Raw genomic sequence first — 13,061 nt, forward strand, 5'->3', positions numbered from 1 at the left:
CCTCAAAACATGACTATAATGCACAATGTTCATTTAATTCTTATATAGGCCTATTTAAGTTTGCTCTTTATTCTATAATTTAACCTATTTGTAAAATACTAGAACTAAAAATACTGAAGGAATTAATTTGAAAAGCATGAAGAATCGATAAAAAAAATTAATAAAAAAAAAATTAATCCATAAAAAGATAGTGTTGCTTTGCACCCCTGACCACTACTTCTACTGACAACAAACGCTCCATTTTTTTAATCAAATTTTAATATAAATTACATACTTGACCATTCACAGGTCCGTTAAACAGTGTCCATACACAAAAGTGAAATATGCTCCATCTGAACCAGTGACCTTCACCTTAATATCAATTTAGGCCTGTTTTGGTCTGAAATTACACATAATGGATTTAATTAAATCCATTTTATACAAGCCTTAGGTAAAAAAAAACGTGTGATGAATAAATTAGACTGATGAATGAATCCGTTAAATTGTTTTTAATGCAACAATACTCTACACAGAAATCTGTTGGAATAAAGAAATCCTTTACATCATGCTCGATGCTATGAGGAGAGAATCCTTACTGGTCTGTTTGAGCTATAGAGCTGGACAATGAAATCTGATGACTGATGAAAGACTCCTTGACATTTGTCACATAAAATGAACAGCACTTTTTGATATGTTATAATGGAATCCTTTACACTGTCCAATGCTTTTCGACTGTACAATGAAATTGACTGATGGGACAAAGGGTTCCTCTTCTCTGCATTCAGTGCTATAAGACTACAGTGAAATTGACTGATGGGACGAACGGTTCCTATGCATTCAGTGCTATAAGACTACAGTGAAATTGACTGATGGGACGAACGGTTCCTATGCATTCAGTGCTATAAGACTACAGTGAAATTGACTGATGGGACGAAGGGTTCATCTTTACATTCAGTACTGTAAGACTACAATGAAATTGACTGATGGGACGAAGGGTTCCTCTTCTCTGCATTCAGTGCTATAAGACTGAAGACAACACTGGGAATGGATTCTGCTTACTGACAACAAGTTTCTGGTGCTGGTGAGATATGTAGCCTTTTATTTTGTTCTGAAACAGAAGGACAAAGGTTCATGAGTCAAGTGTTTTATAGAAGAGGTGACTGTTTTAAATGGCTAGAGAAATGGTGTTTAATGAACAGAGGTTCATGAGTCAAGTGTTTTATAGACATGATGACTGTTTTAAATGGCTAGAGAAGTGGTGTTTAATGAACAAAGGTTCATGACTCGTGTTTTATAGAAGTGATGAATGTTTTAAATGGCTAGAGAAGTGGTGTTTAATTAACAAAGGTTCATGAGTCATGTGTTTTATAGAAGAGATGACTGTTTTAAATGGCTAGAGAAGTGGTGTTTAACGAACAAAGGTTCATAAGTCAAGTGTTTTATAGAAGAGATGAATGTTTTAAATGGCTAGAGAAGTGGTGTTTAACGAACAAAGGTTCATGAGTCAAGTGTTTTATAGAAGAGATGACTGTTTTAAATGGCTAGAGAAGTGGTGTTTAACGAACAAAGGTTCATGAGTCAAGTGTTTTATAGAAGAGATGACTGTTTTAAATGGCTAGAGAAGTGGTGTTTAACGAACAAAGGTTCATGAGTCAAGTGTTTTATAGAAGAGATGACTGTTTTAAATGGTTAGAGAAGTGGTGTTTAATTAACAAAGGTTCATGAGTCAAGTGTTTTATAGAAGAGATGACTGTTTTAAATGGTTAGAGAAGTGGTGTTTAATTAACAAAGGTTCATGAGTCAAGTGTTTTATAGAAGAGATGACTGTTTTAAATGGCTAGAGGAGTGGTGTTTAACGAACAAAGGTTCATGAGTCAAGTGTTTTATAGAAGAGATGACTGTTTTAAATGGCTAGAGAAGTGGTGTTTAACGAACAAAGGTTCATGAGTCAAGTGTTTTATAGAAGAGATGACTGTTTTAAATGGCTAGAGAAGTGGTGTTTAACGAACAAAGGTTCATGAGTCAAGTGTTTTATAGAAGAGATGACTGTTTTAAATGGCTAGAGGAGTGGTGTTTAACGAACAAAGGTTCATGAGTCAAGTGTTTTATAGAAGAGATGACTGTTTTAAATGGCTAGAGAAGTGGTGTTTAACGAACAAAGGTTCATGAGTCAAGTGTTTTATAGAAGAGATGACTGTTTTAAATGGCTAGAGAAGTGGTGTTTAACGAACAAAGGTTCATCAGTCAAGTGTTTTATAGAAGAGATGACTGTTTTAAATGGCTAGAGAAGTGGTGTTTAACGAACAAAGGTTCATGAGTCAAGTGTTTTATAGAAGAGATGACTGTTTTAAATGGCTAGAGAAGTGGTGTTTAACGAACAAAGGTTCATAAGTCAAGTGTTTTATAGAAGAGATGAATGTTTTAAATGGCTAGAGAAGTGGTGTTTAATGAACAAAGGTTCATGAGTCTGTTTTATAGAAGAGGTGTTTAATGTTTAGCCAGTGTCTGTAAGGAAAGGAGTATGATCAAGCCTTTTAGGACGACTCTGATTGCCCCATCCCAGCCAGTGCCTTGTGACTGCTATATCCAAGGTAGTGATCATGTCCTATCAGTGGGAAAAGTGGATATAAAACATCTCTTTCTGCTAATGGTAAAATGTAGAAGGTTTCCTCTGAAAATTGCATTTCAGAATTGCCAAATGTTTGACATCCAACAGCCAATAATTAATTTTAGTGTTTTAGTGGTGTCATTAAACATTTACTATGTTGAGTATTTACTTGAAAATTAATAAAATGTGGTTAGTTTAAGAAATGGTTTTTTTTAGCCAAAGACTAAATGTAGCCATTTTGTATAAAAAAACAAGGACAGGGTGAGCCCTGATTAGGTGTCTCAAACTGTAATTGTGACACTGTCTACAGAATGAGAGAAAAAACCCACTTATGCCAAAGAGGCTACATCCTGAGCTATTTTGATATACTTTTTGCAATAGATACAATAAAAACTGGTTAAAATGGAAAGCAGCATGGCGAGTCTTAAAAAGAGGGATTGATCCCAGGACTCGCTGCACATCAAGCAATAGCACTACTACTGACCTGTGACCTACTCCGCCACACAACACAGGACAGAAGTATCAGTTATATAATCACAAACATTTGCAAGGACTTAGACCAACTAAAGTTAAAGATGGTTTTCTTTAATGACACCACTACAGCACATTGATTTATTAATCATTGGATATCAAACATTGGGTAATTCTGACAAATAGTCTCAGAGAGGAAACCCGCTACATTTTTCCATGAATAGCAAGGGATCTTTTACAAGCACCATCCCACAGACAGGATAGCACATACCACAGCCATTAATATATTAGTTGTGGTGCACTGGCTGGAACAAGAAATAGTTCAATGGGTTCACTGATGGGGATCGATCCTAAACCGACCATACATCAGACGAGAGCTTTACCCCTGAGCTACATCCCACCATATAAACTAAGTACCCATCTTAAAGGAGGGGACAATCAAGGCATTTGGCCTGGTATGCATATTCAACTATATATAATGCACATTATTGCTTAATATCAACAAGTATAATCGTATAGTTAAAGGAGGGGACAATCAAGGCATTTGGCCTGGTATGCATATTCAACGATATATATGCATATTCAACGATATATAATGCACGTTATTGCTTAATATCAACAAGTATAATCGTATAGTTAAAGGAGGGGACAATCAAGGCATTTGGCCTGGTATGCATATTCAACGATATATAATGCACATTACTGCTTCATATCAACAAGTATAATCGTATAGTTAAAGGAGGGGACAATCAAGGCATTTGGCCTGGTATGCATATTCAACGATATATAATGCACATTACTGCTTAATATCAACAAGTATAATCGTATAGTTAAAGGAGGGGACAATCAAGGCATTTGGCCTGGTATGCATATTCAACGATATATAATGCACATTATTGCTTAATATCAACAAGTATAATCGTATAGTTAATTAATAAAACGGTTAAATGTGACAGCTATTATATATAACGGGCGCAGACATTTTGTACCATCACAGTGAATAGGCGCTCTGGCAAGCTGGTGGTTACGGAATTGGTCTTCGAACTGAAGAAACAAAACATACCTGATTTTTGCGGATGCATCACAATATTCTGTAATAATATCCATCCCAGTAAGCCAGCAACAAGTATATATTATTTTTCAATACAAAATAAACCACCATTGTCAAAGTGTTGAAATAACTGTATTATATTTTGTACATAAATTAACCCACACACTGAAATAATAATCAGAGTGTTTTCTTGGTTAATTGGTCTTTTGTTTCCGTGGCCTGTACCTGTGGTTCCTGATTGGCATGTGTATATTTAGACAGTCCCCAGTCACTGTGTCTAGACACACTAAAAAGACATGCCTCTTTTATTAAGATCACAGGGTTTTGTGTGATAACCCGCAGACACCCCTCAAATTGTAATGGACATTATCAGCTGTCCTGCTTTATTACTGTAAGTAATTCTGTAAAACCCTTGATTAAGTACACTTTCCCCATCTAAAATGATAAATCTTACCAATGACGTAGTCCCAAAGAAAAGAAAATTATCACTTGGGTATCGTGAGTGGTCGTTTTTGCTCGAACATACCCTACCAATAGGCCTAATAATATGCATTTTTTCTTTGGATTTTTTAAAAGAAAAATACTATAACTCCATTTCGTTCCGTTGGTGCAAACTGAAATATATTTAGTTAAATAGTTTATTATACTATAAAGTCATTTATGTTGTTTTACAAGTCAGGCTGATGAAAGAGAAGCACCTTGTCGTAAATTAGAGCGTTTGTTTACACTGTGGATAGAGGAGTTGGATGGAGCTGACGTCACTTCGCCCCAAGCTATAGCAGCAGACGTCACAAAAACGAAACAAAATGGCTGCCCCCAGTTAACAGGAATAATCATGGCTTTTTATTAACTCTAAAATTATGCGTTTTTCATTTGTTAAAGTGTCAGTACGTGTTGGTGGTCCGGGTATGAATCTTTCCAACACACAAGGCTCTTGTTGGAGTTGACCCTTCCTTTAATGGACAGGAAGGAAGAAATATCTTATTTAATGACTCATTTAACACATTTTTGATTAGTTACAATGTGATATAACCATAAATAAAATGTGTTGAGTGCGTCGTTAAATAAAACATTTCCTTTATCCTTTCCTTTAGTTACAATAGCACCAGGTTCAGGCCCCCACTGAGGAGAGAGGAAACTTGCTGTTATTGTTAACTAACAACAAGGTATCTTTTATCTGCACCATTCCACTGACATGACAGTACATACTATGGCCTTTGTTACACTAGTAGTGGAGCACTGGTTGTAACAAGAAACAGTCCAAAGAGCCCACCGATTAGGATGAGCCTGTATCAACTGTGCATCAAAGTTTGTTTTGTTACACTAGTAGTGGAGCACTGGTTGTAACAAGAAACAGTCCAATGAGCCCACCGATTAGGATGAGCCTGTATCAACTGTGCATCAAAGTTTGTTTTGTTACACTAGTAGTGGAGCACTGGTTGTAACAAGAAACAGTCCAATGAGCCCACCGATTAGGATGAGCCTGTATCAACTGTGCATCAAAGTTTGTTTTGTTACACTAGTAGTGGAGCACTGGTTGTAACAAGAAACAGTCCAATGAGCCCGCCGATTAGGATGAGCCTGTATCAACTGTGCATCAAAGTTTGTTTTGTTACACTAGTAGTGGAGCACTGGTTGTAACAAGAAACAGTCCAAAGAGCCCACCGATTAGGATGAGCCTGTATCAACTGTGCATCAAAGTTTGTTTTGTTACACTAGTAGTGGAGCACTGGTTGTAACAAGAAACAGTCCAATGAGCCCACCGATTAGGATGAGCCTGTATCAACTGTGCATCAAAGTTTGTTTTGTTACACTAGTAGTGGAGCACTGGTTGTAACAAGAAACAGTCCAATGAGCCCACCGATTAGGATGAGCCTGTATCAACTGTGCATCAAAGTTTGTTTTGTTACACTAGTAGTGGAGCACTGGTTTAACAAGAAACAGTCCAATGAGCCCACCGATTAGGATGAGCCTGTATCAACTGTGCATCAAAGTTTGTTTTGTTACACTAGTAGTGGAGCACTGGTTGTAACAAGAAACAGTCCAATGAGCCCACCGATTAGGATGAGCCTGTATCAACTGTGCATCAAAGTTTGTTTTGTTACACTAGTAGTGGAGCACTGGTTGTAACAAGAAACAGTCCAATGAGCCCACCGATTAGGATGAGCCTGTATCAACTGTGCATCAAAGTTTGTTTTGTTACACTAGTAGTGGAGCACTGGTTGTAACAAGAAACAGTCCAATGAGCCCACCGATTAGGATGAGCCTGTATCAACTGTGCATCAAAGTTTGTTTTGTTACACTAGTAGTGGAGCACTGGTTGTAACAAGAAACAGTCCAATGAGCCCACCGATTAGGATGAGCCTGTATCAACTGTGCATCAAAGTTTGTTTTGTTACACTAGTAGTGGAGCACTGGTTGTAACAAGAAACAGTCCAATGAGCCCACCGATTAGGATGAGCCTGTATCAACTGTGCATCAAAGTTTGTTTTGTTTTAATGATACCACTAGATCACATTGATTAATTAATCATTGACTATTGGATGTCAAACATTTGGTAATTCTGACTTGTAGTCATCAGAGGAAACCTGCTACATTTTTCCTAATGCAGCAAGGGATCTTTTATATGCACTTTCCCACAAACAAGAAAGTACATACCATGGCCTTTCACCAGTTGTGGTACAGTGACCTAGTAATAGTACATGACACACCACCAAGTTGTTCCTACATGTGAGGTTTGATAGTCCTGTATGCATCTGTATGCAAGATATGGTCTGGACAAGGATTTACTGTTACATGTAGTAGACCATGAAAAGTAGGTCACAGTGACCTAGTAATAGTACGTGACACACCAACATTCCAAGTTGTCCCTACATCTGAGGTTTGATGGACCTGTATGTAAGATATGTCCGGTCCATGATTTACTGTTATGTGCAGTAGATCATGAAAAGTAGGTTACACTGACCTAGTAAACGTACCCGACACACTGCCATCCCAAGTTGTTCCTACATGTGAGGTTTGATGGTCCTGTATGCAAGATATGGTCCAGACAAGAAAAAGTACGTATGGACGGACGGACAATGTCATATCATAATAGGACCCATCCTAGACGGGCGAATAAAAAGTTACCTCATAAATAAGATTTGCAATAATGCACTGTGTTTCATCATCGTCAATGTCTTCCATCTGAAAAAAAACAAGATTTGCAATAATGCACTGTGTTTCATCATCGTCAATGTCTTCCATCTGAAAAAAAACAAGATTTGCAATAATGCACTGTGTTTCATCATCGTCAATGTCTTCCATCTGAAAAAAAAAAGATTTGCAATAATGCACTGTGTTTCATCATCGTCAATGTCGTCCATCTGAAAAAAACAAGATTTGCAATAATGCACTGTGTTTCATCATCGTCAATGTCTTCCATCTGAAAAAAAAACAAGATTTGCAATAATGCACTGTGTTTCATCATCGTCAATGTCTTCCATCTGAAAAAACCAAGATTTGCAATAATGCACTGTGTTTCATCATCGTCAATGTCTTCCATCTGAAAAAAAAAAACATAACAAGATTTGCAATAATGCACTGTGTTTCATCATCGTCAATGTCTTCCATCTGAAAAACAAAAACATAACAAGATTTGCAATAATGCACTGTGTTTCATCATCGTCAATGTCTTCCATCTGAAAAAAACCAAGATTTGCAATAATGCACTGTGTTTCACCATCGTCAATGTCTTCCATCTGAAAAAAAAAAAGATTTGCAATAATGCACTGTGTTTCATCAACGTCAATGTCTTCCATCTGAAAAAACCAAGATTTGCAATAATGCACTGTTTTTCATCATCGTCAATGTCTTCCATTTGAAAAAACCAAGATTTGCAATAATGCACTGTGTTTCATCATCGTCAATGTCTTCCATCTGAAAAAAAAAAACATAACAAGATTTGCAATAATGCACTGTGTTTCATCATCGTCAATGTCTTCCATCTGAAAAAAACAACATAATGAGAAGGAGTCTACTGACCACATTTATTTTAAATCAGTAACTGGACTTGCTTAGTAACTGGACTTGCTTAGTAACTGGAATTGCTTTGATTAGATATTCAGGGCTCGAAATACTGCCGGCACGACCAGGTTTGGCCAGTCAACATCACTATGGACATAAGATATTTCTGCCTGCTTTCCCATTGGACTATATTTTGCATTTAATTGCCTGCTTATCACCTAAAAAAATTTTGAGCACAAAATTCAAATTTACCCTCTTTTAATAAAACTTGTAATAACTCCAAACTCGTTATGCCAAAATCAGTTGGGTCCCAAAGTGGACGGTATAACGAGGTTTGACTGTATACATGTACCGTATCATCAAGATTGGTTCAGCAGATTTTGATTTGGTCTGGTAGAAGTTTTAGCTTACCAGACCTAGTGTCCAGCAAGAAATTCTGCTCAATTTGACCCGTGATATCAATATACAAAAAGTGGCCACTTTTCAGCATAGAATCTGCCAGTTGTGCTCTAACAAAGCAAAAGTTACAAACCTGGTAAGGTTCATCTAAACCTTTACTATTATATTTATTATTGGAGATCACCAGCATGTACATTCTGGCAATTTACTTCACAAAATGAGGACATTTCCATCATCTCACTCATGGGCATTTTAGATTTACGTTTGACACCCATTGGCCGATGTATTTTTCGTGCTGGGGTGTCGTTAAACATTCATTCATTCATTCACTCACTCAGGGTATAAAATAAAATTTGCATATTATATGATTGGCACATTATACCACTGAGCTAGCGAGAAGCTGATAAAGGCTGAAACAGTATAATAAAACACTTTTAATATTTACATTGTTCGAACTACTGGGGTTTAATGGCTCACAATGGGAATAGTTTCAGCATCTCTCTAAAGCCCTGGGATGGGATTTTGCTCAGTTGGTCACATCACAGGATCAAACCACCTCGGTGGATCCATTCAACTGGCTGGGGGTTTTCTTGTTTCAACCAGTGCACCACAACTGGTCAAAGGCTGTGGTATATGTTTTCCTGTTTGTGGGAAAGTGCATATAAGAGATCCCTTCCTGCATTAGGAAAAATATAGCGGGTTTCCTCTGATGACTAAAAGTCAGAAGTACCAAATATTTGACATTCAATAGCCAATGATTCATTAGTCAATGTGCTCTAGTGGTGTCATTAAACAAAACAAACTTTAACTCTCTAAAGCCGAAAACACACAGGAGCTGGTCCAGGTCTGGTATGGTACTAGTAAAAAAACAAGAAAAGAAAAGCCAGGGTTCATACAGGTTTGAGAAAATAAAATTCAAATTCAAGGACTTTTTCAAGTACTTAAATTAATTTTTCAAGGACACAAAAACATGTTTTAAATAAACTTACCTAGTAATAAAAAGTAGACTGTCATTGCACATATAATTATACACTGCTTCAAGCCTTATTAATTTAACATGGAAGTCCTTCTGAATGGGCCTATAGGGGGGTAAGTACATTTATTGACGATATTTAAATGTTTCTTTACAACAGATGTCACAGATACTAACAGTGTATTACAGATGATGCACTACTTATTTCATACAAACCAATTTTACAGCTTTGCCCTCTAGTTTTAATTCTAAAAACGATCTTTCAATGCTTAGGTGCGCCGGTTCACCAGACATCACCATATACATATCGAGGTCGGCTTGAGCGCGGGCGTCACTGAACTAATCTGTGACATCATTTCCCAAGAGCGCTATGGCTGTTTGCCTATTATCGCTCACCAGTAAACCCCAGTCACAAAATTTATCGAGTTGCAAAATACTAACGCACATCATTAAATGTTAAACTAGCCTGAGAAACAAAACAAAGTACATACCAGATCATTTATTCAAACTACAAACATACAGACTTCGTAACGCTGCCTCGCCCATGCTTGCTATACTGAATGCTTTAGAGCATAGTCTGCATCGCACTTTGTGTCCATCATTGGGCACACACAAAAGCCAGTCCTTATAATCCTCGGTTTGCAACCAGGTATCATTAAATTTACACTTGCATGACATGTTGAAAGAATTTTCATGGTTAATTTAACAATCAAACAATGGCGTATTCCGATGATGTACAACAACCACATGTCTGCATGTGCAAATACTTTGACCCAATCAGAGATCAGTATTTGTGAATATTTCATTTCCGTGGACAGCCGAAGCACATATTTGGCGGGAATGTCAAAGAAGTTTTGGATTGACGCGTAAATAAACCTATGGAAGCGATTCATTTTTTTTTTTACTAAAGCTATGAAAGGCATGTTTCCTATTTTTTCGGGAGGGGAAAATAAAATTCAAGGACTTTTCAAAGACTTTTTCACAAAAATATGAGTTTTCAAGGTGGTCAAGGCCTTAAAAATACATTAACAAAATTCAAGTACTTTCAAGCACTTCAAGCACCTGTGCGAACCCTGAAAAGCATTGAATCAAATGTGACAAAACACATTGCATCTGCGCTAGTGTGGATTACAGTAGAGATCTGGCAGCAAATGACATAGAATAGGTGCTATACTTGAACAGACTCGCCAGAACCAGACCCAGCTTTGGAGTATTTTGGGTAAACACTAAATTTATAAATGACTGACCCAACATACCACAGAGCTTACAGAAAGATGCTTCTACATTTCATTGTTTAAACTGTTCCAAATACTGGCACATTAATTTTTAAAAACAATCTTTACCTCCATTAGTTTGAGAACTGTTGTGAACTCATCAATGGGCAAGAGATGCGTCTTGTTGTTGATGAGATATCTGTAAGAGAAAAAAGGAATGTTATATTTAACACGGCTACCTGGTGTCTGACATATGGTGAGTGTAACACTAGGGTGAATGCCAGAACCCAGTGCCATCAACACGGACTACTTGAACCAAACAGCAGCAAGGGAACTTTTATATAGACTTCCATCACAAACAGTACAGCACATATTAGGGACTTTAATAAAGGACTGGCTGGGATGAGAAAAAACCCATTGGGTCCACTGAGGAGATTTGATTCTATGACCCATCGCTCTTCAGGCAAGCACTCTACCACTGGGCTACACCCTATTTCTCTGTATGGTTTAACAAGCCACTAACATCGTAAGGTATTAACTGCTACACATTAACAAGCACTCTACCACTGGGCTACACCCTATTTCTCTGTATGGTTTAACAAGCCACTAACATCGTAAGGTATTAACTGCTACACATTAACAAGCATTCTACCACTGGGTTACACCCTATTTCTCTGTATGGTTTAACAAGCCACTAACATCGTACGGTATTAACTGCTACACATTAACAAGCATTCTACCACTGGGTTACACCCTATTTCTCTGTATGGTTTAACAAGCCACTAACATCGTAAGGTATTAACTGCTACACATTAACAAGCACTCTACCACTGGGCTACACCCTATTTCTCTGTATGGTTTAACAAGCCACTAACATCGTACAGTATTAACTGCTACACATTAACAAGCATTCTACCACTGGGTTACACCCTATTTCTCTGTATGGTTTAACAAGCCACTAACATCGTACGGTATTAACTGCTACACATTAACAAGCACTCTACCACTGGGCTACACCCTATTTCTCTGTATGGTTTAACAAGCCACTAACATCGTAAGGTACTAACTGCTACACATTAACAAGCACTCTACCACTGGGTTACACCCTATTTCTCTGTATGGTTTAACAAGCCACTAACATCGTAAGGTATTAACTGCTACACATTAACAAGCATTCTACCACTGGGTTACACCCTATTTCTCTGTATGGTTTAACAAGCCACTAACATCGTACGGTATTAACTGCTACACATTAACAAGCACTCTACCACTGGGCTACACCCTATTTCTCTGTATGGTTTAACAAGCCACTAACATCGTAAGGTATTAACTGCTACACATTAACAAGCACTCTACCACTGGGTTACACCCTATTTCTCTGTATGGTTTAACAAGCCACTAACATCGTAAGGTATTAACTCTACACATTAACAAGCATTCTACCACTGGGTTACACCCTATTTCTCTGTATGGTTTAACAAGCCACTAACATCGTAAGGTATTAACTGCTACACATTAACAAGCCACTAACATCGTAAGGTATTAACTGCTACACATTAACAAGCACTCTACCACTGGGCTACACCCTATTTCTCTGTATGGTTTAACAAGCCACTAACATCGTAAGGTATTAACTGCTACACATTAACAAGCACTCTACCACTGGGCTACACCCTATTTCTCTGTATGGTTTAACAAGCCACTAACATCGTAAGGTATTAACTGCTACACATTAACAAGCATTCTACCACTGGGTTACACCCTATTTCTCTGTATGGTTTAACAAGCCACTAACATCGTAAGGTATTAACTGCTACACATTAACAAGCCACTAACATCGTAAGGTATTAACTGCTACACATTAACAAGCACTCTACCACTGGGCTACACCCTATTTCTCTGTATGGTTTAACAAGCCACTAACATCGTAAGGTAGTAACTGCTACACATTAACAAGCCACTAACATCGTAAGGTATTAACTGCTACACATTAACAAGCACTCTACCACTGGGCTACACCCTATTTCTCTGTATGGTTTAACAAGCCACTAACATCGTAAGGTATTAACTGCTACACATTAACAAGCACTCTACCACTGGGCTACACCCTATTTCTCTGTATGGTTTAACAAGCCACTAACATCGTAAGGTATTAACTGCTACACATTAACAAGCACTCTACCACTGGGCTACACCCTATTTCTCTGTATGGTTTAACAAGCCACTAACATCGTAAGGTATTAACTGCTACACATTAACAAGCACTTTACCACTGGGCTACACCCTATTTCTCTGTATGGTTTAACAAGCCACTAACATCGTAAGGTATTAACTGCTACACATTAACAAGCCACTAACATC

At 37.6% G+C, this 13,061-nt stretch overlaps 1 protein-coding gene across 2 annotated transcripts in view; it reads right to left on the bottom strand.

The window, feature by feature from the left end:
• Positions 1-240: 240 nt before the first annotated feature.
• LOC121368759 (PCI domain-containing protein 2-like) overlaps positions 241-13,061 on the bottom strand; it is an 89,422-nt gene continuing 76,601 nt past the window's right edge. Inside the window, exons 14-16 of one of the 2 annotated variants that reach the window (XM_041493517.1) lie at positions 10,830-10,899; positions 7,239-7,295; positions 241-1,087 (exon numbers count right to left, since the gene is read on the bottom strand). In XM_041493517.1, coding sequence (XP_041349451.1) covers positions 998-1,087; positions 7,239-7,295; positions 10,830-10,899 — 217 coding nt within the window. In that variant the 3' untranslated portion in view covers positions 241-997. Of the gene's footprint in view, positions 1,088-7,238; positions 7,910-10,829; positions 10,900-13,061 lie in introns of those variants that run through there. The other variant, XM_041493509.1, reaches the window with a different exon arrangement.

This window comes from Gigantopelta aegis, chromosome 1 (assembly GCF_016097555.1).
Source record: "Gigantopelta aegis isolate Gae_Host chromosome 1, Gae_host_genome, whole genome shotgun sequence".
Taxonomy (NCBI): Eukaryota; Metazoa; Mollusca; class Gastropoda; order Neomphalida; family Peltospiridae; genus Gigantopelta; species Gigantopelta aegis.